This window comes from Dendrobates tinctorius, unplaced genomic scaffold (assembly GCF_039654945.1).
Source record: "Dendrobates tinctorius isolate UK_male_01 unplaced genomic scaffold, ASM3965494v1 ptg000059l, whole genome shotgun sequence".
NCBI lineage: Eukaryota > Metazoa > Chordata > Amphibia > Anura > Dendrobatidae > Dendrobates > Dendrobates tinctorius.
The window spans coordinates 372607-396525 of record NW_027361727.1 but is presented as its reverse complement, the minus strand read 5'-3'; the positions used below and the strand labels follow the sequence as shown (position 1 = coordinate 396525).

Here is a 23919-nt window from a genome sequence, read left to right as displayed (position 1 = left end):
TGGAAATACCAAATTTATATAGCTTACTTTTGTACAATTAATATGCTCAATGGAAAAAAAAAATTCTTTTGATTTTGGGTCATCAAATTGTGAGACCTATAATTTCACGGTTTTCCGACAGCTGAGCTGTACGAGGGCTTAGGCTATGAGCACACTCTGCGGATTCTGCTGCGGATCCGCTGCGGATTTGACCTCTGCGGATCCGCAGCAGTTCTACAGACAGTGTACAGTACAATGTAAGTCTGTGACTTAAAATCCGCAGTGCACATGCTGCGGTTTTTCAACTGCGGAAAAGCTGCAGGAGTCCCGGTCAGCATCTGTGGCCGGGGTCCTGCCATCGGGGGGCCCAGTCGCCGTCAGCTGGGTCCGCCAGCGGGGAGTCCCAGAAGTCGACAGCAAGTTGGCGTAGGTACGTCCGAGGACCCAGGTTTTCCGGCTGGAGGGCACACAGCCCCCTCGCAGCCTGGTGAGTATGGCTCTATGTCCCCTGTTTGTCATCCGGTTGCAACATCATCCTGGTTGGGTGGGGGGCCGTTGGCGGAACCCCTTGGGGTCAGCGAGGGGTTGGGGTTTGGTGGCGTAGCCGCGGCCAGTGGGGTTAGCGACGTGCTGGCAGATATGCGGAATTTGGTGTCACGTCTGGAGCGGGGTCTCGCTTCACCTTCACAGGTAGCAGCATGGGCGCAAGCGGGGAGTCCCGTGGGACAGAGCGGGTCGGATCTGGCCGGGCGGGCAAGTGAATCGGTGTCGGTGCAGAGTGAGACAGGCAAAGAATGTCGTGTACGATTGGATGATAGAGCGCATGGGGAGGTGTACGTTTGTTTCGAGGGCCAGTTAGGAGCTCATTTAAAGAAGGAAATGAAAGAGCGCGTTTGGAAAGATGAGTATGTGGAAATATTTTCCTTACTGCCATTAGAGAAATTTAATTTGGATAAGGGAAAGAAGGAGGATAGCAAAAAGGAGGACGAGGAGAAGCGTAGGTGGCGCATGATCCCGCAAACGTTTGTTAACTGGCAGCAGGCGTTCGCTATTTTGGCGAGCGTCATTGGCGAAAAGTCCCCTGATAACGCAGAGCAATTATTTTGTTATTTTGACGCCATTGGGGAGGCCTATAGGGTGTATGGGGGGCAGGCTTGGTTGCGTTATGATGAGCAATTTAGGCAGAAGGCCGTTCGTCCGGCTATCCGCTGGGATCAGAAGGACATTGGGCTGTGGATGCGGGTCATAGCCCAAAATAAATTCGGGAGCTCCTTTAATGGGGGGGCTGGGAGTACCAGCCACAGTAACAGCAGTTCCGGGGTCTCAGGTGGGGGAGGGCAAGGTCAAGCGGGGAATCACAAGTTGGGGTTGTGTTGGCAGTTTAACGACGGCCTGTGTAAGTTCGGGGCGAACTGCAAATTCAAACATCTTTGCTCCAACTGCAATAGCGCGTCCCACGGAGCCGCCAAGTGTTTTAAGAAAGGGAAGCCCCGAACCGGCGATGGTAATTCCCAAGGGGGAGACTCCAGTGATGCTGGAAAGGATGGTCCCTTATCTAAATAGATACGGGGACAGGGAGAAGGCGGCTTTGCTGTACGCAGGATTCAAGGACGGTTTTGTTATCCCTCGCCCCCCTTTTGCTATCCCGCGGGTTTTAAAAAATTTGTGTTCGGCCTTGTCTCACGGCTCGGTGGTTTCAGAAAAGCTGGATAAGGAGGTTACACTGGGCCGTATGGCCGGCCCCTTTGTTTCTCCCCCGTTTTCGTATTTGGTGGTTTCTCCTCTGGGAGTGGTGCCGAAAAAGGAGCCGAATAAGTTTCGGCTTATTCAACATTTGTCGTACCCGCGCGGGGGTTCTGTTAACGACGGTATTGATCCAGCAATGTGTTCGGTGGTTTACTCCTCCTTTGATGAAGAGGCGCGGTGGGTGCGAAAATGTGGCCGGGGTGCTTTGCTGGCTAAAACGGATGTGGAGTCCGCTTTCCGTTTGTTCCCGGTTCACCCGGATAGCATGAAGTTGCTAGGTTGCTATTGGGAAGGCAAGTTTTTCGTGGACAGGTGTCTACCCATGGGATGTTCGCTATCTTGCGCGTATTTTGAAGCATTTAGTTCCTTTTTGGAGTGGGTCGTGCGGGAGGTTTCCGGTTTCGATTCGGTCGTTCATTACTTAGATGATTTCTTGTGTGTGGGCCCGGCTGATTCCGGGTGTTCGAGAGACTTTTACAGGCCATTGAGTGGGTGGCGGAGCATTTCAGAGTCCCACTCGCGCCTGGAAAGACCGAGGGCCCCCGTACGTGTTTGTGTTTTTTGGGAATTGTTATTGACACGGTGCATTGGGAGTTTCGGCTGCCAGAGGATAAGTTGGCTGATTTGCGGGCGGAAGTGGTTCAAGCGCGCAGGGTCAAGAAGTTGTCGCTGCGTGATCTTCAGTCGTTGCTGGGAAAGCTTAATTTTGCGTGTCGAGTCATGCCAATGGGGCGTGTTTTTTCACGTCGTCTCGCCAGTGCGACCGCTGGTGTTCGAGCCCCTCATCACTTCATCAGGTTGTCGGCGGAGCTCAGGGCCGACTTGGCGATTTGGGAGTCTTTCTTGGAGAGGTACAATGGCCGTTCGTTGGTGATGGAGGAGGTAGTCAGCTGTGATGTGTTGGAGCTGTTCACGGATGCGGCTGGTGGTGTTGGTTTTGGGGCTTACTTTCGCGGGCAGTGGTGCGCGTCCCGTTGGCCCGAGGAATGGATTGCGGACGGCTTGGTGCGCAATATCGCTTTGTTGGAAATTTTTCCGATTCTTGTAGCCGTCCATTTGTGGGGGCGGGAGTTGTGGGATCGGCAGGTGCGTTTTAATTGCGATAACATGGGCGTGGTGTGCACGATCAATGGGCTTACCGCATCGTCTCCCCCCGTCGTCCGGGTGTTACAGCGGTTGGTTTTGCTTTGTTTGGACCTGAACGCGCATGTGACCGCGACACATGTTCCAGGTGTTAAGAACGATATCGCTGATTCTCTCTCTCGTTTACAGTGGGATCGTTTTCGCTCTCTGGCGCCAGAGGTGGAGGTCGAGGGTTTAGTTTGTCCAGAGGAGCTGTGGATTGTGGCCTGCGGGTCGCGGAATCGCTGATTGAGGCGTCTTTGGCTCCAAAAACCTGGGAGGCTTACCGGGCTGTATGGTGCAAGTGGGAGGAACACTTAGCGGCCGGCGTTGCAGTTGGGCCCGGCGTGGACCAGGAGGGAGTTTTGTTGTCTTGGTTGGGGCGGGGGGCCTCCGAGGGTTGGTCGAGTGCAAAAGCCATGTGTGTTCTGGCAGGGTTGTCTTTTGGTTTTCGCTTGCGTGGTTGCCGCGATTGGATGAAGTCATTCCTGGTGAAACAGGCGGCGAAAGGGTTTCGTCGGTCGAAAAGCGGAGGTGATTTGCGGCGTCCTATATCTTTTGAGGTGCTTGAGCGTTTGGGTGGTGTTTTGGAGACGGTGTGTTCTTCGTGCTACGAGGTTTCGTTATTTCGCCTAGCTTTTTCGTTGGCATTTTTTGGCGCATTAAGGGTAGGGGAGCTAGTGTCGGGGAGCAAGCAGTCAGTCGGCAGTTTATTGGCCAGGGACGTTGTGTTTACCGCGCGGGGCATTGAGTTTTGGTTGCGACGGTCTAAGACGGATCAGGCGGGGAAAGGTCGGAGAGTGGTTTTGGGCCGTGTGCCCGGGTCTTTGATGTGTCCCTCTGTGTTTACGGAGTTTTTGGGAGCTGGGTCCTAGTTTGAGTGGCCCCCTTCTGTGTCATGTGGATGGCTCGAGTTTGTCGAGATACCAGTTTGGCGCTGTTCTCAAAAGGTCCATCAGATCGTTGGGTTTGGATGAATCCCGTTTTGCTTCTCATTCGTTCAGGATTGGGGCGGCATCAGAAGCTGCGGTTCGGGGTTTGGATGCGGCTTCGATTCGGCGTCCAATCGGTACCGTAGTTACGTTAGGGTGGTGACTGCTGAGGCACTGGGCGGCATTCACGCTATTTGAGTTGGTTTTGATGTTGGCATCGCATTCTTTATTTCAGGTGTCGGGCCGGTGCTGGTGTGGATTTTTGGTCACTCCTTCGTCTACTGGGGAGCGTTGCAGGCGGATGTCTGGATCGAAGGCAGACAGCTCGGTTTTTCCAGGAAAACGGCCTTGTTGCATTGGTGTAGTTTTAGGGGGATGGAGTGGAGACATGTCTTGCCGGAAATACATGAGTGCGTTCGGTTGGACCGCGCTCCGGACATCCTGGTGTTACATGTTGGGGGTAACGACTTGACGGTTCGACCTTTTCGGGAGTTGGTTATTGTACCGGGGGGTCACTATCGTCTGGTCCAATATTGTTCCTCGGAGGCGATGGCGTTCCATGAGGTCTCTCACCAAGGTGAACAAGGCCAGGGTAAAGGTGAACAGGGCTGTGTCTGCTTCTATTATCAGGAATGGAGGGGTGGCGGTGCGACATTTTGATTTGGAAAAAGTCGAGGGTGATTTCTGGTTGCCGATGGGGTTCATTTGAATCCGGTTGGTTCGGACATTTGGGCTCTCGGCCTCCAGGAGGGTATTGAACGGGCCTTGGCATGGCGTGTTCGTGGGGTCTTGGGCCATTGAGGTGTTCAACGGCCCTCGTTGTGGCGGTTTTGAGTGGGGGGGGGGGGGGGGGGGGGGAGTCCTTGAAGTCGGTTAAAATTGGGTTTGGAGACTCAGTGTTTAGGGTCTCCTTCGTTAAACAGGTATCTTGGGGGTGATCTGGTGAAAGGTGGTGGGGGAGTTTCCGGCCAAAGTGGCGGATCCCCGAGTAGCTTAGTGGACAAGGAATAACGGTGTTGGTGCTCCCGAGCCAGTGGGGCATCGGCTGTGAGCAATCTTGATGGGTTTTGTCCACAGCAATTTTTGGGGGTTTATTCACCAAGATCTTGGGGCTTCAAGGACTCCTTCTCAGGTTCATGTTATTTTAAATGTGATTTATGATTCAATGTTTTGTTGTTTGGTGTTTATAATAAAGGCTGCTGTGGCCATAACATTCCAAAAGAAATTCCAGTCTCTGTGTTCTGTGGTGGGGGTTTTGGAGGAGATGCGGTGGGAGGTTTGGTGTGGGGGCAAGGTTGGGTCTCACTCATCTGATGGCAGCTCGACACTACCAACGTCAAGAAATGGCCGGAGCTGAGCCTCCCCTGCCCCCTCCAAGGAGGCATGGGTGGAGGCCAGCATGACGGGGGGGTGGTCAGCCATCGGGGGTGGGTTTCCCTGTGATGGGGTATAAAGAGGAAGGGGTGGGAGTTACCTTCCTCTTTCGGATCCGGTCCCCATGAAGAAGTCCCGCCCTCCCTCCCTTTGTGTTCTTGGTGTGTTGTTGGATATTTTTATTTTGGGTCATGGCGGTTTTGAGTGGGGGGGGGGTGCTGTGAGTTCAATACTGAGGGCCAGTGAACTCCCTTTTCTGGTGAAGAAAGGTAGTGAGCCTGATTATCAAACATCTGAGACTAATGATGATGACTGGCTGAGTGGAGTTGCTGACTGGATATAAGGCCGCCCACGCCCTTTTTGCCCTGCGGGTGATTTCTCTGTGGGATCCTTGGAGACCAGTCTGAATTCCTGCTCATCTAAAGCTAAGTTTTCTGCTCTGCCTGTTGCATTTTTGCTTTGCCTTTGTTTTGCTCTGTTTTTCTGGATTTCTGCCATTCCCTGCTGGGGTGAGCTGAATTCCTTTAGCTCTCTCTTCAGAAAGTACCTGAGTGCTGATATAGCTTTTGAAGCGTAGCTGCTTCAGGGTCTTTTTTCCATATCAGCTTGTTGGCTTATTTTGTTGACAGGGTTTTTTGCAGATTGCAGACAGCAACCGTCCTTTCCTTTCCTATTTAGTTAGTTTTGGGCCCCATCGTTTGCTCAGCCTATCTTTCTGCCTGTTTAAGTGTTTTTTCATCTTGCTTCACCGTCATTATATGTTGGGGGCTGCCTTTTGCTTTGGGGTCTGCTCTGGGGCAGTTTAGATTTCCTTTTCTGTCTTTAGGCTATACAGTTCTCCGGCTGTGATCGAGGGGTCTAGGGCATCGTAGGAACCCCCCACGGCTACTGCTAGTTGTGTTGATAGGTTCAGGGGTCTGCAATCTGATAGTTGCCAACTTCTCTGGTTTTCTGGACGTAGCTTCTATTTTTGTGTCTGCCTCCTACGGTGACTCAATCATAACAGAATCACCCGCCATTCCGCAGATCCTAGGGTACTCTATTGCAGGAAAGAATTGTTAAAAAAAAAAAAAAAAGTGTATATTCTTTCCTCTATATCTCTGAGGCTGTAGGGGGAATTTTTTTTTCTCTCAATGGAGATAAAGCAATTGTCTGATCGTGTGGAGCAGCTCGCTGCGGAAGTGCGGGGAATTTCCGCCTACCTTGCTCATTCACATGCTGCTGAACCAAAGATTCCTACACCTGATGTATTTTTTGGGGATCGGTCTAAATTTTTGAATTTCAAAAATAATTGTAAATTATTTTTTGCCTTGAAGCCTAACTAGTCAGGGAGCTCCGCGCAGCAGGTTAAAATTGTCATCTCCTTGCTGCGTGGCGATCCCCAGGATTGGGCGTTTTCTTTGAAACCAGATGATCCTATTCTGACTAATGTGAATGCATTTTTTCAAGCCTTAGGGTTATTGTATGACGAACCTAATGCCATTGATCAGGCTGAAAAGACCCTGCTGGCATTGAACCAGAGTCGTGATTCTGCAGAATTGTACTGTCAAAAATTCCGAAAGTGGGAAGTACTTACTACCTGGAATGATAATGCCTTGGATGCTCTCTTTCGGAAGGGGTAGTCAGAAGCCGTAAAAGATACTATGGTGGGATTTCCTGTTCCCTCTGGTCTTGACGATTCTATGTCATTAGCCATTCAGGTTCATCGGCGTTTGCGCGAATGCAAGACTGCACGAGAGGTGTTGCCACCTGTTGAACAAATGTCTGAACCTATGCAATGTGATAGAGTTTTGTCCAGAGAGCAGCGTCAGGAGTTCAGAAGGCGTAATAAGTTGTGTTTTTTCTGTGGAGATGCCTCACATATTATTTCTGCCTGTCCTAAACGAGAGAAACGCTTTGCACACACGTTTTCTGTTGGTGGTGTTCAACCTAAGTTACGCTTCATTTTTCCATCTGTGAACATAAAGCTGATGTGCCTTGCCAAAAAGTTCAATTTATGTCTCATCTGTCCATAGGACATTCTCCCAGAAGCTTTGTGGCTTGTCAACATGTAGTTTGGCAAATTCCAGTCTGTTTTTTTATGATTTTTTTTCAACAATGGTGGCCTCCTTGGTTGTCTCCCATGAAGTCCACTTTGGCTCATACAACGACGGATGGTGCGATCTGACACTGATCTTCCTTGAGCTTGAAGTTCACCTTTAATCTCTTTAGAAGTTTTTCTGGTCTCTTTTGTTACCATTCGTATTATCCATCTCTTTGATTTCCCATCAATTTTCCTCATGTGTCCATGTCCAGGGAGGTTGGCTACAGTCCCATGGAGCTTAAATTTCTGAATAATATGTGCAACTGTTTTCAAAGGAACATCAAGCTGCTTGGAGATGGTCTTATAACTTTTACCTTTAACATGTTTGTCTACAATTTTCTATCTAATCTCCTGAGACAACTCTTTCCTTCGCTTCCTCTGGTCCATGTTGAGTGTGATACACACCATGTCACCAAACAGCACAGTGAGTATCTGTAGCCCTCTATACAGGCCACTCACTGATTCCAAGATTGTAGACACCTGTGATGCTAATTAGTGGACACACCGCAATTTAACATGTCCCTTTTGTCACATTATTTTCAGGGGTACCATCATTTCCGTCCAGGCCTATTTCATGAGTTTTATTTTTAAAAAAATTCTGTGGAAGCATGGCTGAAAACAAAGTCTGACTTTCATTTGTTCATTTTCATAGATTTTTTTTATTTATTATTACTTTTGTCAGATTCAAGTTATGTCACCATTGTGGGTTTTTTTGTCATTACGCAAGGGGTACCAACAATTTTGACCACGTGTGTATTTATATGTATATATACACACATATATATCTCCCAATTAATTTGCACAGCACTGTAGGGGGCAGGACATGTGGAGCTATTTTTCCAGTAAAATGACAAAAAGCTATTTAGTCCCTTTAGGTTAAGCTTCCATGGTGCAAAAACATATCAGATTTTTACAATATCAGCTTAGCGTATGAGATGCAAAGAAATCTCATGAACATGATATGAAATATATCCGCATCTTTAATTGATAGGAGCTGTGAATTGAGATTAGCAGCATGGGAGGTCCACAGTGCAGATGCCTCTTGGGAACGTAGGTTTAAAATCAAAGGTGTGCGTACTGTACATCATTTGTATCTGTCATTTGATTAGTCTGGCTCCTTCACGAAATAATTTTTTTCTGTTTTATAAAACAAATGCAATTAGTAGGCCAGTTTTCATCTGTAGCTATGGGTGATAAAATGTTTTCTAAGTGACATTTTTGCACAGAGTAAAAACCTTCTGCACACTTACCAATATAGTGATAGGCACTGTACGGTCATGTGAGCAGTCTGCATTTACTTCTGCAATGATGAAATACTGATTATCTATGACTTAGAAAGCTTTTACAAAGAAGCTCTCAGTTATTAGCCTGTTTATAGATTCTGCTTACATATATAAAGAAACATATACTGTCCATACAGTGATGATCTTCAAGATACTAACTCGAGCTAATGGGGAGACTAATGGACTGGAACGACATTCATCTGTTTCTTGATTGTGCTACTGCAATACTATAAAAAACAGGATATATACTGAAAACAAAAACAATAAAAATAACCATACCGGTTCACAATGAGCCAAGTCCAGTGTCTGGCAGAATTTCTGCACTTTTGTCAACACAGGCACACCATTTTCTTCATTGCATTCATAATAGACACAGCTGTTGTTTGGGACATGAAATATCGCTCCAATCTGTGAAATAAAGAGGCGCACAGTGTAACACAATGTCTTATGATTTAACAAATTTCTATTGTTCTCAAAGTTAAATGTGATATCTTCATACCCACTATGACCCACACCCCCTAAAAAATAATTTCACATAATGTAAACTAATATAGAAATTCTATAGTAATTTCTAGAAATATTATTTTAATTGGAGAGTTTAGTTTTCTATTAGGGTACTCTATATTTTGTTTTATAGCGTTTACTTACTGGAATATTAACTGTGGTGCCATCAGCTGAGATTACTGGTGTGTTGCTGGATGAACCACTTGTTGATCCACTTGATTCTGATGTTGTTCCACTTGTTGAACCGCTCAAATTGTTATTTGAACCACTTGTTGAGTTATTTGATGATGCACCTGATGAAGCACTTGTTGAACCACTTGTTAAGTTACTTGTTGAACCATCTGATGAGCCATTTGTTGAGCCACCTGTAGAGCCGCCTGTAGAGCCATCTGTTGCCATGTCTGTGGAGCCACTGGCTGAGCCACCTGTAGAGATTGCCTGTGAAACCACTTGCTGAGCCAACGGTTGAGCTGTCTTTGGAGCCTCCTGTAGAGCTGCCTGAGGAGCCACTTGCTGAGCCTCCTGTAGAGCTGCCTGAGGAGCCACTTGCTGAGCCACCTGTTGCGCTGTCTTTGGAGCCTCCTGTAGAGCTGCCTGAGGAGCCACTTGCTGAGCCTCTTGTAGAGCTGCGTGAGGAGCCACTTGCTGAGCCTCCTGTAAAGCTGCGTGAGGAGCCACTTGCTGAGCCTCCTGTAAAGCTGCGTGAGGAGCCACTTGCTGAGCCTCCTGTAAAGCTGCGTGAGGAGCCACTTGCTGAGCCTCCTGTAAAGCTGCGTGAGGAGCCACTTGCTGAGCCTCCTGTAAAGCTGCGTGAGGAGCCACTTGCTGAGCCTCCTGTAAAGCTGCGTGAGGAGCCACTTGCTGAGCCTCCTGTAAAGCTGCGTGAGGAGCCACTTGCTGAGCCTCCTGTAAAGCTCGTGAGGAGCCACTTGCTGAGCCTCCTGTAAAGCTGCGTGAGGAGCCACTTGCTGAGCCTCCTGTAAAGCTGTGTGAGGAGCCACTTGCTGAGCCTCCTGTACAGCTGCGTGAGGAGCCACTTGCAGAGCCTCCTGTACAGCTGCGTGAGGAGCCAGTTGCTGAGCCTCCTGTAGAGCTGCCTGAGGAGCCACTTGCTGAGCCACCTGTAGAGCTCATTCTCCACAGCATTCTCCGACTCGTGCTTTATATGTGTATCCCTAAATTGAAACAAAATTTACTACAGAACTTCAAATTATACAAAGTATTTTCAAATTATGACAATTTGTAGTTAATAAAAAGCATAGGCTAAAATTTAAACTACCGTATCCCCTTAAGTCCCAAGGGTGGTTTGCACGTTAATGACCAGGCCAATTTTTACAATTCTGACCACTGTCCCTTTATGAGGTAATAACTCTGGAACGCTTCCATGGATACCGGTGATTCTGACAATGTTTTCTCGTGACATATTGTACTTCATGTTAGTGGTAAAATTTCATTCAAATAACTTGCGTTTATTTGTGAAAAAAATGGAAATTTGGCAAAAATTTTGAAAATTTCGCAATTTTCCAACTTTGAATTTTTATGCCCTTAAATCACAGAGATATAGCACACAAAAAACTGAATAAGTAACATTTCCCACATGTTTACTTTACATCAGCACAATTTTGAAACCAAAATTTTTTTTTGTTAGGAAGTTATAAGGGTTAAAAGTTGACCAGCGATTTCTCATTTTTGCAACACCATTTTATTTTTACGGACCACATCACATTTGGAGCCACTTTGAGGGGTCTATATGATAGAAAATACCCAAAAGTGACACCATTCTAAAAACTGCACCCCTTAAGGTGCTCAAAACCACATTCAAGAAGTTTATTAACCCTTTAGGTGCGTCACAGGAATTTTTTGAATATTTAAAAAAAAAATGAACATTTAACTTTTTTTCACAAAAAAAATACTTCAGGTTCAATTTTTTTTAATTTACCAAGGGTAACAGGAGAAATTGGACTGCAAAAGTTATTGTGCAATTTGTCCTGAGTACGCTGATACCTGATATGTGGGGGGAACCACTGTTTCGGAGCATGGCAGACCTCAGCAGGGAAAGAGCGCCATTTGACTTTTTCAATGCAAAATTGGCTGGAATTCTGATCGGACGCCATGTCGTGTTTGGAGAGCCCCTGATGTACCTAAACAGTGGAAACCCCCCCAAGTGACCCCATTTTGGAAACTAGACCCCCCCAAGGAACTTATCTAGATATGTGGTGAGAACTTTGAACCCACAAGGGCTTCACAGAAGTTTATAACGTACAGCGGTACAATTAAAAAATCATATTTTTTCCACAAAAATGATCTTTTCACCCCCAATTTTTATTTTTCCAAGGGTAATAGGTCCCTAAAAGTTATTGTGCAATTTGTCCTGAGTAAACTGATACCCCATATGTGGGTGTAAATGACTATTTGGGCGCATGGCAGAGCTCGGAAGGGAAGCAGCGCCATTTGACATTTTTGGCTGGAATTGAGATCGGACACCATGTCGCGTTTGGAAAGCCAGTGATGTACCAAAACAGTAGAAACCCCCCACAAATGACACCATTTTGGAAACTAGACCCCCCCAAGGAACTTATCTAGATGTGTGGTGAGCACTTTGAACCCCCCAGTGCTTCACAGAAGTTTATAACGCCCGTGCGTGAAAATACAAAAATCATATTTTTTCCACAAACATGATCTTTTAGTCACCAATTTTTTTCATTTTCCCAAGGGTACAAGGAGAAATTCGACCCCAAAAGTTGTTGTCCAATTTGTCCTGAGTACGCTGACACCTCATATGTGGGAGAAAACTACTGTATGGGCACACGTCGGGGCTCAGAAGGGAAGTATTGACGTTTTGGAATGCAGACTTTGATGGAATGGTCTGCGGGTGTCATGTTGCCTTTGGAGAGCCCGTAATGTACCTAAACAGTGGAAACCCCCCACAAATGACCACATTTTGGAAACTAGACCCCCTAAGGAACTTATCTAGATGTGTGGTGAGAACTTTGAACCCCCAAGGGCTTCACAGAAGTATATAATGCCCAGGCATGAAAATAAAAAAATCGTATTTTTTCCACAAACATGATCAATTAGTCTCCAATTTTTTTATTTTCCCAAGGGTAACAGGAGAAATTGGACCCCAAAAGTTGTTGTCCAATTTGTCCTGAGTATGCTGATACCTCATATGTGGGAGAAAACTACTGTATGGGCACACGTCGGGGCTCGGAAGGGAAGTAGTGACGTTTTGGAATGCAGACTTTGATGGATTGGTCTGCGGGTGTCATGTGCGTTTGGAGAGCCCCTAATGTACCTAAACTATTGAAACTCCCCACAAGTGACCCCATTTTGGAAACTAGACCCCCCACGGAACTTATCTAGATGTGTGGTGAGCACTTTGAACCCCCAAGTGCTTCACAGAAGTTTCTAACGCCTGGGCGTAAAAATAAAAAAATCATTTTTTTCCACAAAAATGATATTTTTGCCCCCAATTTATTATTTTCCTAAGGGTAACAGGAGAAATTAGACCCCAAAAGTTGTATTGCAATTTGCCCTGAGTATGCCGATACCCTATATGTGGGGGTAAAACACTGTTTGGGCGCATGGCAGAGCTTGGAAGGGAAGGAGCACCATTTGACTTTTTCAACGCAGAATTGGCTGGAATTGAGATCAGACACCATGTTGCATTTGGAGAGCACCTGATGTGCCCAAACAGTGGAAACCCCCCAATTATAACTCCAACCCTAACCCCAACACACCCCTAACCCTAATCTGAGCCCTAACCCTAATGGGAAAATGGAAATAAATACTTTTTTTTAATTTTATTATTTTTCCCTAACTAAGGGGGTGATAACGGGGGTTTGATTTACTATTTATGGCGGTTTTTATTTTTGGCAGCTGTCATACGCTAAAAGACGCTTTTTATTGTAAAAATAGTTTTTGCATCACCACATATTGAGAGCTATAATTTTTCCGTATTTTGACCCACCGAGTCATGTGAGGTCTTATTCTTTGCGGGACGAGTTGACGTTTTTATCGGTACCATTTTTGGGCACGTGACATTTTTTGATCGCTTTTTATTCCGATTTTTGGGACGCAGAATGAACAAAAACCAGCGTTTCATGAATTTCTTTTGGGGGGGTGCATTTACACCGTTCCGCGTGCGGTAAAATTGATAAAGCGCTTTTATTCTTCGGGTCAGTACGGTTACAGCGATACCTCATTTAGGTCGTTTTTTTATGTTTTGCCGTTTTTTTGCAACGAAAACAATTTTATATAAAAAATAATTTTTGCATCGCTTTATTCTGCGAGCTATAACTTTTTTATTTTTTTGCGGATGATGCTGTATGGCGGCTCGTTTTTTGCGGGACAAGATGACGTTTTCAGCGGTACCATGGATATTTATATGCGTCTTTTTGATCGCGCGTTATTGCACTTTTTGTTCGGTGGTATGATAATAAATCATTATTTTTTGCTTCATTTTTTATTTTTTAAGGGGTTCGCTAAAGGGGTTAACTAATGGGACAGTTTTATAGGGCGGGTCGCTACGGACGCGGCGATACCAAATATGTGTACTTTTATTGTATTTTTTTTTATTTTCAAAAAATGAATTTATTGGGGAATAATTTTTTTTTTTTTTACTAATTTATTTAGCGATTTTTTTAAAATTATTTTTACACTTTTTTTTTTTTTTTTTTTTTACTTTATTACATAGTCCCAGGTGGGACATCACTGTCCTGTGACAGATCGCTGATCTGTCACATCACAGATCACTGTGACAGATCAGCAATCTGTCACAGGCAGTTCTGCAGACTTCCTCATGCCTGCGCTTTGCAGGCAGTGAGGAAGCCAGCTCCCTACAGGCCCCCGTCGCCATCTTGGATCCGGGGGCCTGTAGGGAAAGAGCCCCCCCGCAGCAGCGCTGCACATTGCGCTGCCGTGGGGGGCTCAGGGAAGCACGGAGGGAGCCCTCTCCCTGCCGATGCTTCCCTTTAACCCCCGGTACACCGCGATCGTGTTTGATCGCGGTGTACAAGGGGTTAACGTGTCGGGGGCAGTCCGTGACCGCCCCTGACACATTGTGTCGGGTGTCAGCTGTGATAATCAGCTGACACCCGGCCGCGACCAGCGGCGCTCACCACGTGGGCGCCGCTGATCGCATTAGACGTACTATCCCGTCCTTGGGAATTACCGTATTTTTCGCTTTATAAGACGCTCCGGATTATAAGACGCACCACAAATTTTGAGGAGAAAAATAGGAAAAAACTTTTTTTAATAAAATGGTGGTGCCTCTTATAATCCAGGTGTCTTATTGCTTACCGGGGATGGTGGCTGCGGTGAAGCGGGGTCCCAGGGTCGCTGCTGGAGGAGGCAGGATTGGGGTGATATTGCAGGCCGCATGAAGGGATGAGAGGGTGCTCCGATGTGCAGCGCGCTGCCAGGGGGGCTCGTGATGCTATCAGGGAGGCTTGTGCTGCTATCAGGGGGGCTTGTGCTGCTGCCAGGGGTCTGTGCTGCTACCATGGGGGCTCATGCTGCTATCAGATGGGGCTTGTCCTGCTGCCAGGGGTCTGTGCTGCTATCAGGGGGGCTTGTGCAGCAGCCCGGGGCTCTGCCGACACTTACCGGGTGTAGGCCGCAGGGGTGTCCGGGCGTCTCCGGGTGTCTGTCGGCGCTGTGGGTGTTGCCGGGTGCCCAGCCGTGTCTCCACGTGCCCAGCGGTGTCTCCAGTTCCCATCTCGGGGCTCTGCCGACATTTTGCGACAGGCCAGAGCCCCGGGGCTCCCTCTCGGTTCCCTCTGTATTGGCTGGCTCTGGCAATATGGCGGCCGCCGCCGGGGACGGCGCATGCGCTGATGGTGATCTTGGGACTGAGATCTCGAGGGATGCGCCGACGGACACCCGGAGACGCCCGGACACCCTTGCGGCCTACACCCGGTAATGTATATCCTCTTTGTAAGACGCACCCCCATTTCCCCCCCCCAAGTTTGGGAGAAAAAAAGTGCGTATTACAAAGCAGAAAATACGGTAAGTCCCAGGGCACATGGACGGGATAGTACATCTAATGGCAGAAAGGGGGTATATACTCGAATATAAGCCGAGATTTTCAGCCCAAAAAATTGGTCTGAAAGTCCCCCTCTCGTCTTATATTCGAGTCATATACAAAGGGGGTCAGAGGGGGAGGGGGTGCGGGGGTATCAGGCAGGGGCTGGCTGGCAAATTTTAGCCTGGGGGGTAAGCACAATGCAGTGGCCCACTATGACGCGGGCCGCAGCCCATCTTAAGGTTTGGGTCTCCTGTAGTAGCACTTGTAAGGGTGTGTGCACACGTTGCGGATTCTGCTGCGGATTTTTCCGCGCAGATTTGTCCTAATCTGCGGATTTAGTGCGGTTTAACCTGCGGTTTGACACCTGTCATGGAATCCGCACAAAGGATTGACATGCTGCGGTTTTGAAAAACGCAGCAAATCCGAGCGGAAAATTCCGCATCGTTTTTGTTTTTACATAGACTAAAATGGTACTGTACAACGCAGCAGAATCTGCAACGTGTGCACACACCCTAAATACTTATCAATACTTAATACTCAATACTAATCAATACTTATCAATAGAAAAAAGGCTCTGTTAGTGTGTCACTATCGAAATCGTAAGTAAGTGCTCAATTAAGCGTGTCAGCCAGGGGTCCACAGCATACCATAAATTGATATCAGCACAAATCCTGCCATGCTGCAGGTCCAGCTCTCTGAACCCTAGGCACGCTACACCACCACTATCAGTACATGGTAATACTACCATAATTTTACTAAATTATTGGTAGTGGTTGTAGTAGTGCCTATACAACCAGCCGATATCTCAGCGCCATATTTTCAGCGCAGTGATACATATATATTTAAAAAAAAAAAAAAAAATTAAGAGACCACCACATCAAATCCCTGTCATGGGCAGCCCAATCTCCAGACCTGAACCCCATTGAAAAACTCTGGAATGTAATCAAGAGGAAGATGGATAGTCACAAGCCATCACACAAAGAAGAACTGCTTACATATGTGTACCAGGAGTGGCATAAGGTCACCCAGATGCAGTGTGAGAGACTGGTGGAAAGCAGCCAAGACGCAGGAAAGCTGGGATTAACAATCATGGGTATTCCACAAAATATTGATTTCTGAACTCTTCCTGAGATGAAGCATTAGTATTGTTGTTTCTTAATGATTATGAACTTGTTTTCTTTGCATTATTTGAGGTCTGCAAGCACTGCATTATTTTTGTAATTTTGCCCATTTCTCATTTTCAGAAAAAAAATACAAAATTTAGTGACATGTTGTCAGTAGTTTATAGAATAAAAGAGCAATTTACATTTTACTCAAAAATATACCTATAAAGAAAATAATCAGACAAATTGAAAATTTCAAAGTGGTCTCTTGATTTTTGCCAGAGCTGTATATACTATATATATATTCTTTACAATCAGCTATAGTGTGCTATGCGCTAAAGTATTGAAGCACCCTCAGGGATAGCACCCATTTGTCAAATAGGGATAATATTGGACGTGGACACCACTTACCGCAGGGCGCAGGCACTGGGCAGCAGGGACTGGAGTAGGAGTGGGACTCAGACTGGCCTGTGGGCTGTGGCACACTGTAACCTAGAGGGTCACATCCACATTACAGAGGATCACATCCACATTACAGAGGGTCACATCCACATTATAGAGCAGTCCTGGGCAAAGTGCGACCCGGGGGCAACATCTGGAACGAGACAGCTGTGAGGCTGGAAATCAGAGGTCCACGGGCCGCACGAAGCCTGCCTGGCCTCTCGTTGTTTCCATGTGCGCCGCTGACTCCTTTAGTGAAGGAGGGGCCTCCGGCCACTTCCTCCACCAGTGTGTGAAACAGCTGACACAATGAAATGACATCATCGTGTCAGCTGTTTACTCCAGTGAGTCCGCACACCGGAGGCAGGGAGAGAAGCACAGTGACAGGGAGCAGGACGAGGTGAGTATGTGGTGTTTTTTTTCCTTATGTGTATGGGCCATTTGGGTGGGCTTGGGGAGGCTATGGGGGTGATGACATGGTGCTGCACACCTGGGGTGGGTGACGACATGGTGCTGCACACCTGGGGTGGGTGACGACATGGTGCTGCACACCTGGGGTGGGTGACGACATGGTGCTGCACACCTGGGGTGGGTGACGACATGGTGCTGCACACCTGGGGTGGGTGACGACATGGTGCTGCACACCTGGGGTGGGTGACGACATGGTGCTGCACACCTGGGGTGGGTGACGACATGGTGCTGCACACATGGGGTGGGTGACGACATGGTGCTGCACACCTGGGGTGATATGAGGGGGTGATATGGTGCTGCTGCACATGGTGTATATAGGGAGGCTGTGTGGGGCTCATGCCGCATATGGGGAGGCTGTGTGGGGCTCATGCAGTATATAGGGAGGCTGTGTGGGGCTCATGCAGTGTATATGGGGAGGCTGTGTGGGGCTCATGCTGTATATATGGAGGCTGCGTGGGTCTCATGCAGTATATGGGGAGGCTGCGTGGGTCTCACGCAGTATATAGGGAGGCTGTGTGGGGCTCGTACTGTATATGGGGAGGCTGTGTGGGTCTCATGCAGTATATGGGGAGGCTGTGTGGGTCTCACGCAGTATATAGGGAGGCTGTGTGGGGCTCATACTGTATATATGGAGGCTGTGTGGGTCTCATGCAGTATATGGGGAGGCTGTGTGGGTCTCACGCAGTATATAGGGAGGCTGTGTGGGTCTCATACTGTATATATGGAGGCTGTGTGGGGCTCATACTGTATATATGGAGGCTGTGTGGGGCTCATACTGTATATATGGAGGCTGTGTGGGTCTCATGCAGTATATGGGGAGGCTGTGTGGGGCTCACGCTGTATATAGGGAGGCTGTGTGGGTCTCATGCAGTATATGGGGAGGCTGTGTGGGTCTCACGCAGTATATAGGGAGGCTGTGTGGGGCTCATACTGTATATATGGAGGCTGTGTGGGGCTCATACTGTATATATGGAGGCTGTGTGGGGCTCATACTGTATATATGGAGGCTGTGTGGGTCTCATGCAGTATATGGGGAGGCTGTGTGGGGCTCACGCTGTATATAGGGAGGCTGTGTGGGTTTAATGCGCATATAAGGGGCTGTTGGTGGGGCGCATACAATATACTGAAGGGGCTGTGCTTGGGTTCAAACGATATATAGGGGGATGTCGGCTTTCATAATTCTGCTCAATATACAATTCTGATACAATTAATATTAATAAAACTATCAATAATATCATGATTATAAAATATCAATATTAATATTGAGAAGAATTAATTTTGGCCTATTGGTTCGGCCCTCCATGACAGTCATGGTCTCTCACGTGGCGTGGCCCCTCAGGAAAATTAATTGCCCACCCCTGTTATAGAGAGTCACAACCACATTATAGAGTGTCACATTCATATTACAGTGGGTCACATCCACATTATAGAGGGTCACAAACATTATAGACGGTCACATCCACATTGTGGAGAGTCACATCCACATTTTAGAGGGTCACATCCACATTTTAGAGGGTCACATGATGTGGCCCTCTAAAATGTGTATGTTACTCTTTAAAATGTGGATGTGACCCTGTGTAATGGGGATGTGGCCCTCTAAAATGTGGAGAGAGAAAGAGAGAAATTCTATAGCAGCCCAGCTCCCATTGTAATGCTCACCTGAGCCTCCCGATGCAGGACATAACATGGCCGACATCCCCGAGTCCAAGGCGATCCCGCTGGCCGCGCTGTCGTCGGAGGACACAGTGATGGATCTGAAGCATTCCCTGAAGTGCCTCCATGGTTCCGTCACAATCTCCTCCCAAAATTTCTGGTCAGCTTCTAGCACGTCATGAAAGTCACGTGCAAATTTTAAAGTGCTCCTCGGGGCTCCGCTGTGTACTCCTGTGTATGGAGCAGACTGTCTCTCAAAATCGGGACTGTCCCGCTGGATCCAGGACGGTTGGGAGGTATAAAAGCTCCCCACCATACACCTTGTACACGCATTGCTCTGCACACCTCATACACACATGGTTCCGCTTTCTATGCCTCGTACACACATGGTTCCACTTCGTAAACCTCATACACATGTGGCCACTCTCAAGAAAAAAGAGGGGGAGAAGCCAGCGCTGCTTGTGGTCAGAACGTAATACAAGAAGTGTGAAAACACACATAGGTTTCAATCTGTATTCAAAAATGAGACATTTAGCAAAAAATTGATCAATTGTTTGAGCTACCCCGCCACGTCAAGGCAGTCTCGTATGGGGAGTCCTACTCTACGTTTTTTATATTCGCTGTGCCATTACGGCCTCCTAAATGTATAAAAGCAAGACCTCATTACATGCACACTGTACCTCAAGCATTTCAGAATCGCTCCTATGGCACCAGAGAGGACAAGCGCAGATAAAGATTAGCCAGGTCCATGCAGACATTTCAGGTCCAACCTCCACACTGCCTGTCCAGCACCACATGTGGCCACTCTGTACACTTTGTACACACACGGCCACTCTGTACGCTTTGTACACACATGGCTCCACTTCGTAAACCTTGTACACATGCGGCTTTGTTCCATACACCTCGTACACAGGCGGCTCCGCTCCATACACACGCGGCTCCACCCCGTACACACATGGCTCGGCTCTGCTCACACACGGCTCAGCTCTGTACACACAGGGCTCCGTTTCGTACGCCACGTACACACACGGCTCCGCTCCGTACACTTTCTAGACACAGGGCTCAGCTCAATACACTTCGTACAAAAGCGGCTCCGCTCCGTACACCTCGTACACAGTACACACACAGCTCTGCTACAGCCACCCTGTACGCGGCTCCGCTCCGTACACCTCGTACACACGCGGCTCCGCTCCGTACACCTCGTACACACGCGGCTCCGCTCCGTACACCTCGTACACAACCGGTTCCACTCCGTACACCTTGTACACACACGGCTCCGCTCCGTACACTTTCTAGACACAGGGCTCAGCTCAATACACTTCGTACAAAAGCGGCTCCGCTCCGTACACCTCGTACACACGCGGCTCCGCTCCGTACACCTCGTACACACGCGGCTCCGCTCCGTACACCTTGTACACATGCGGCTCCGCTCCGTACACCTTGTACACATGCGGCTCCGCTCCGTACACCTTGTACACATGCGGCTCCGCTCCGTACACCTCGTACACACGCGGCTCCGCTCCGTACACCTTGTACACATGCGGCTCTGCTCCGTACACTTTCTACACACGCGGCTCCGTTCAATACACTTCGTACAAACGCGGCTCCGCTCCGTACACCTCGTACACAGTACACACACAGCTCTGCTACAGCCACCCTGTAAACCCCTCCTGACCCCACACATACACTTCCCCTCATCCAGCACCATGACAACCAGCACAGCAGAGTCCTGCATACACTGAGGCCCCTGATCATGTGATCCCCTGACTCCTCCCCTCCTGTGACCACATCACAGGTCCTGTGCACTGTACACAGAAAAGATTGGACATAGTGGCTGACTGGCTGGGCGCAGCAGAATGTAACAGGGTCCACCGCCACGGCCCCCCGGGCCCACTGCCGCCCCCCCGGGCCCACTGCCGCCCCCCCAGCTACTTACTGCTCCAATTCCAGCGCGCCGCCGGCTGCCACGGCAACGCGGTCTCAGCCTGCAGTCAGTGCAGTGACTGAGTCCCGCCCACCGGCCTCACGCTGTCTGTGTCTGTCTGCTCTGTGTGTGGCCGGCCGCTCACTCTCCAGTCTCCACTACCGCGGGCCGTGCCGGCTAGCCATGTTTTCTACCATATAATGGACACCCTGTGGTTGTGGGGCGAGCGGCGCGGCCCTGTCTGACGCTAATTAACCGGCCCGGGGGGGGGGGGGAAAATGCCTCTCTGCCACCCGGACCAGCCCGTCACTGGTGGCAGGTCATACTTACCCGTCCTGACGCTGTGCCTTGAGGGTAGATGCTAGAGGCATCCAGGGGGCTGTGAGGAGGTATGGGGTACACAGAGGTGGGGAGACCATGTGAATGAATGTTGTAGAGGCATCCAGGGGGCTGTGTGAGGAGGTATGGGGTACGCAGAGGTGGGGAGACCATGTGAATAAATGTTATTGAGGCATCCAGGAGGCTGTGTGAGGAGGTATGGGGTACACAGAGGTGGGGAGACCATGTGAATGAATGTTGTAGAGGCATCCAGGGGACTGTGAGGAGGTATGGGGTACGCAGAGGTGGGGAGACCATGTGAATAAATGTTATTGAGGCATCCAGGGGGCTGTGTGAGGAGGTATGGGGTACACACAGGTGGGGAGACCATGTGAATAAATGTTATTGAGGCATCCAGGGGGCTGTGTGAGGAGGTATGGGGTACACAGAGGTGGGGAGACCATGTGAATAAATGTTGAGGCATCCAGGGGGCTGTGTGAGGAGGTATGGGGTACGCAGAGGTGGGGAGACCATGTGAATAAATGTTATTGAGGCATCCAGGTGGCTGTGTGAGGAGGTATGGGGTACACAGAGGTGGGGAGACCATGTGAATAAATGTTGTTGAGGCACCCAGGGGGCTGTGTGAGGAGTTATGGGGTCCGCAGAGGTGGGGAGACCATGTGAATAAATGTTATTGAGGCACCCAGGGGGCTGTGTGAGGAGGTATGGGGTACGCAGAGGTGGGGAGACCATGTGAATAAATGTTGTTGAGGCATCCAGGGGGCTGTGTGAGGAGGTATGGGGTACGCAGAGGTGGGGAGACCATGTGAATGAATGTTATTGAGGCACCCAGGGGGCTGTGAGGAGGTTTGGGGTACGCAGAGGTGGGGAGACCATGTGAATAAATGTTATTGAGGCACCCAGGGGGCTGTGTGAGGAGGTATGGGGTACGCAGAGGTGGGAGACCATGTGAATGAATGTTTTTGAGGCACCCAGGGGGCTGTGTGAGGAGGTATGGGGTCCGCAGAGGTGGGGAGACCATGTGAATAAATGTTATTGAGGCACCCAGGGGGCTGTGTGAGGAGGTATGGGGTATGCAGAGGTGGGGAGACCATGTGAATAAATGTTGTTGAGGCATCCAGGGGGCTGTGTGAGGCGGTATGGGGTACGCAGAGGTGGGGAGACCATGTGAATGAATGTTGTAGAGGCATCCAGGGGACTGTGTGAGGAGGTATGGGGTACGCAGAGGTGGGGAGACCATGTGAATAAATGTTATTGAGGCATCCAGGGGGCTGTGTGAGGAGGTATGGGGTACGCAGAGGTGGGGAGACCATGTGAATGAATGTTATTGAGGCACCCAGGGGGCTGTGTGAGGAGGTATGGGGTACGCAGAGGTGGGGAGACCATGTGAATAAATGTTATTGAGGCATCCAGGGGGCTGTGTGAGGAGGTATGGGGTACGCAGAGGTGGGGAGACCATGTGAATAAATGTTGAGGGATCTAGGGGGATGTGTGAGGAGGTATGGGGTACTCAGAGGTGGGGAGACCATGTGAATGAATTTGGAGGCACCCAGGGGGCTGTATGAGGAGGTATGGGGTACACAGAGGTGGGGAGACCATGTGAATAAATGTAGAGGCATCCAGGGGGCTGTGTGAGGAGGTATGGGGTACGCAGAGGTGGGGAGACCATGTGAATAAATGTTGAGGCATCCAAGGCGCTGTGTGAGGAGGTATGGGGTACGCAGAGGTGGGGAGACCATGTGAATAAATGTTATTGAGGCACCCAGGGGGCTGTGTGAGGAGGTATGGGGTACGCAGAGGTGGGGAGACCATGTGAATAAATGTTGAGGCATCCAAGGCGCTGTGTGAGGAGGTATGGGGTACGCAGAGGTGGGGAGACCATATGAATAAATGTTATTGAGGCACCCAGGGGGCTGTGTGAGGAGGTATGGGGTACGCAGAGGTGGGGAGACCATGTGAATAAATGTTGTTGAGGCATCCAGGGGGCTGTGTGAGGAGGTATGGGGTACGCAGAGGTGGGGAGACCATGTGAATGAATGTTATTGAGGCACCCAGGGGGCTGTGTGAGGAGGTATGGGGTACGCAGAGGTGGGGAGACCATGTGAATAAATGTTATTGAGGCACCCAGGGGGCTGTGTGAGGAGGTATGGGGTACGCAGAGGTGGGAGACCATGTGAATGAATGTTTTTGAGGCACCCAGGGGGCTGTGTGAGGAGGTATGGGGTCCGCAGAGGTGGGGAGACCATGTGAATAAATGTTATTGAGGCACCCAGGGGGCTGTGTGAGGAGGTATGGGGTATGCAGAGGTGGGGAGACCATGTGAATAAATGTTGTTGAGGCATCCAGGGGGCTATGTGAGGCGGTATGGGGTACGCAGAGGTGGGGAGACCATGTGAATGAATGTTGTAGAGGCATCCAGGGGACTGTGAGGAGGTATGGGGTACGCAGAGGTGGGGAGACCATGTGAATAAATGTTATTGAGGCATCCAGGGGGCTGTGTGAGGAGGTATGGGGTACGCAGAGGTGGGGAGACCATGTGAATGAATGTTGTAGAGGCATCCAGGGGACTGTGTGAGGAGGTATGGGGTACGCAGAGGTGGGGAGGCCATGTGAATAAATGTTGTTGAGGCATCCAGGGGGCTGTGTGAGGAGGTATGGGGTACGCAGAGGTGGGGAGACCATGTGAATGAATGTTATTGAGGCACCCAGGGGGCTGTGTGAGGAGGTATGGGGTACGCAGAGGTGGGGAGACCATGTGAATAAATGTTATTGAGGCATCCAGGGGGCTGTGTGAGGAGGTATGGGGTACGCAGAGGTGGGGAGACCATGTGAATAAATGTTGAGGGATCTAGGGGGATGTGTGAGGAGGTATGGGGTACTCAGAGGTGGGGAGACCATGTGAATGAATTTGGAGGCACCCAGGGGGCTGTATGAGGA

At 49.1% G+C, this 23919-nt stretch overlaps 1 protein-coding gene across 1 annotated transcript in view; it reads right to left on the bottom strand.

Moving 5' to 3' along the window:
• Positions 1-19501, bottom strand: part of LOC141092265 (uncharacterized) — a 41483-nt gene extending 21982 nt beyond the window's left edge. The window contains exons 1-3 of the mRNA XM_073578259.1: positions 18726-19501; positions 9168-10198; positions 8799-8927 (exon numbers count right to left, since the gene is read on the bottom strand). Of these exons, the coding sequence (XP_073434360.1) occupies positions 8799-8927; positions 9168-10169 (1131 nt within the window). The 5' untranslated portion in view covers positions 10170-10198; positions 18726-19501. The remainder of the gene's footprint in view (positions 1-8798; positions 8928-9167; positions 10199-18725) is intronic.
• Between the last annotated feature and the right edge of the window lie 4418 nt (positions 19502-23919).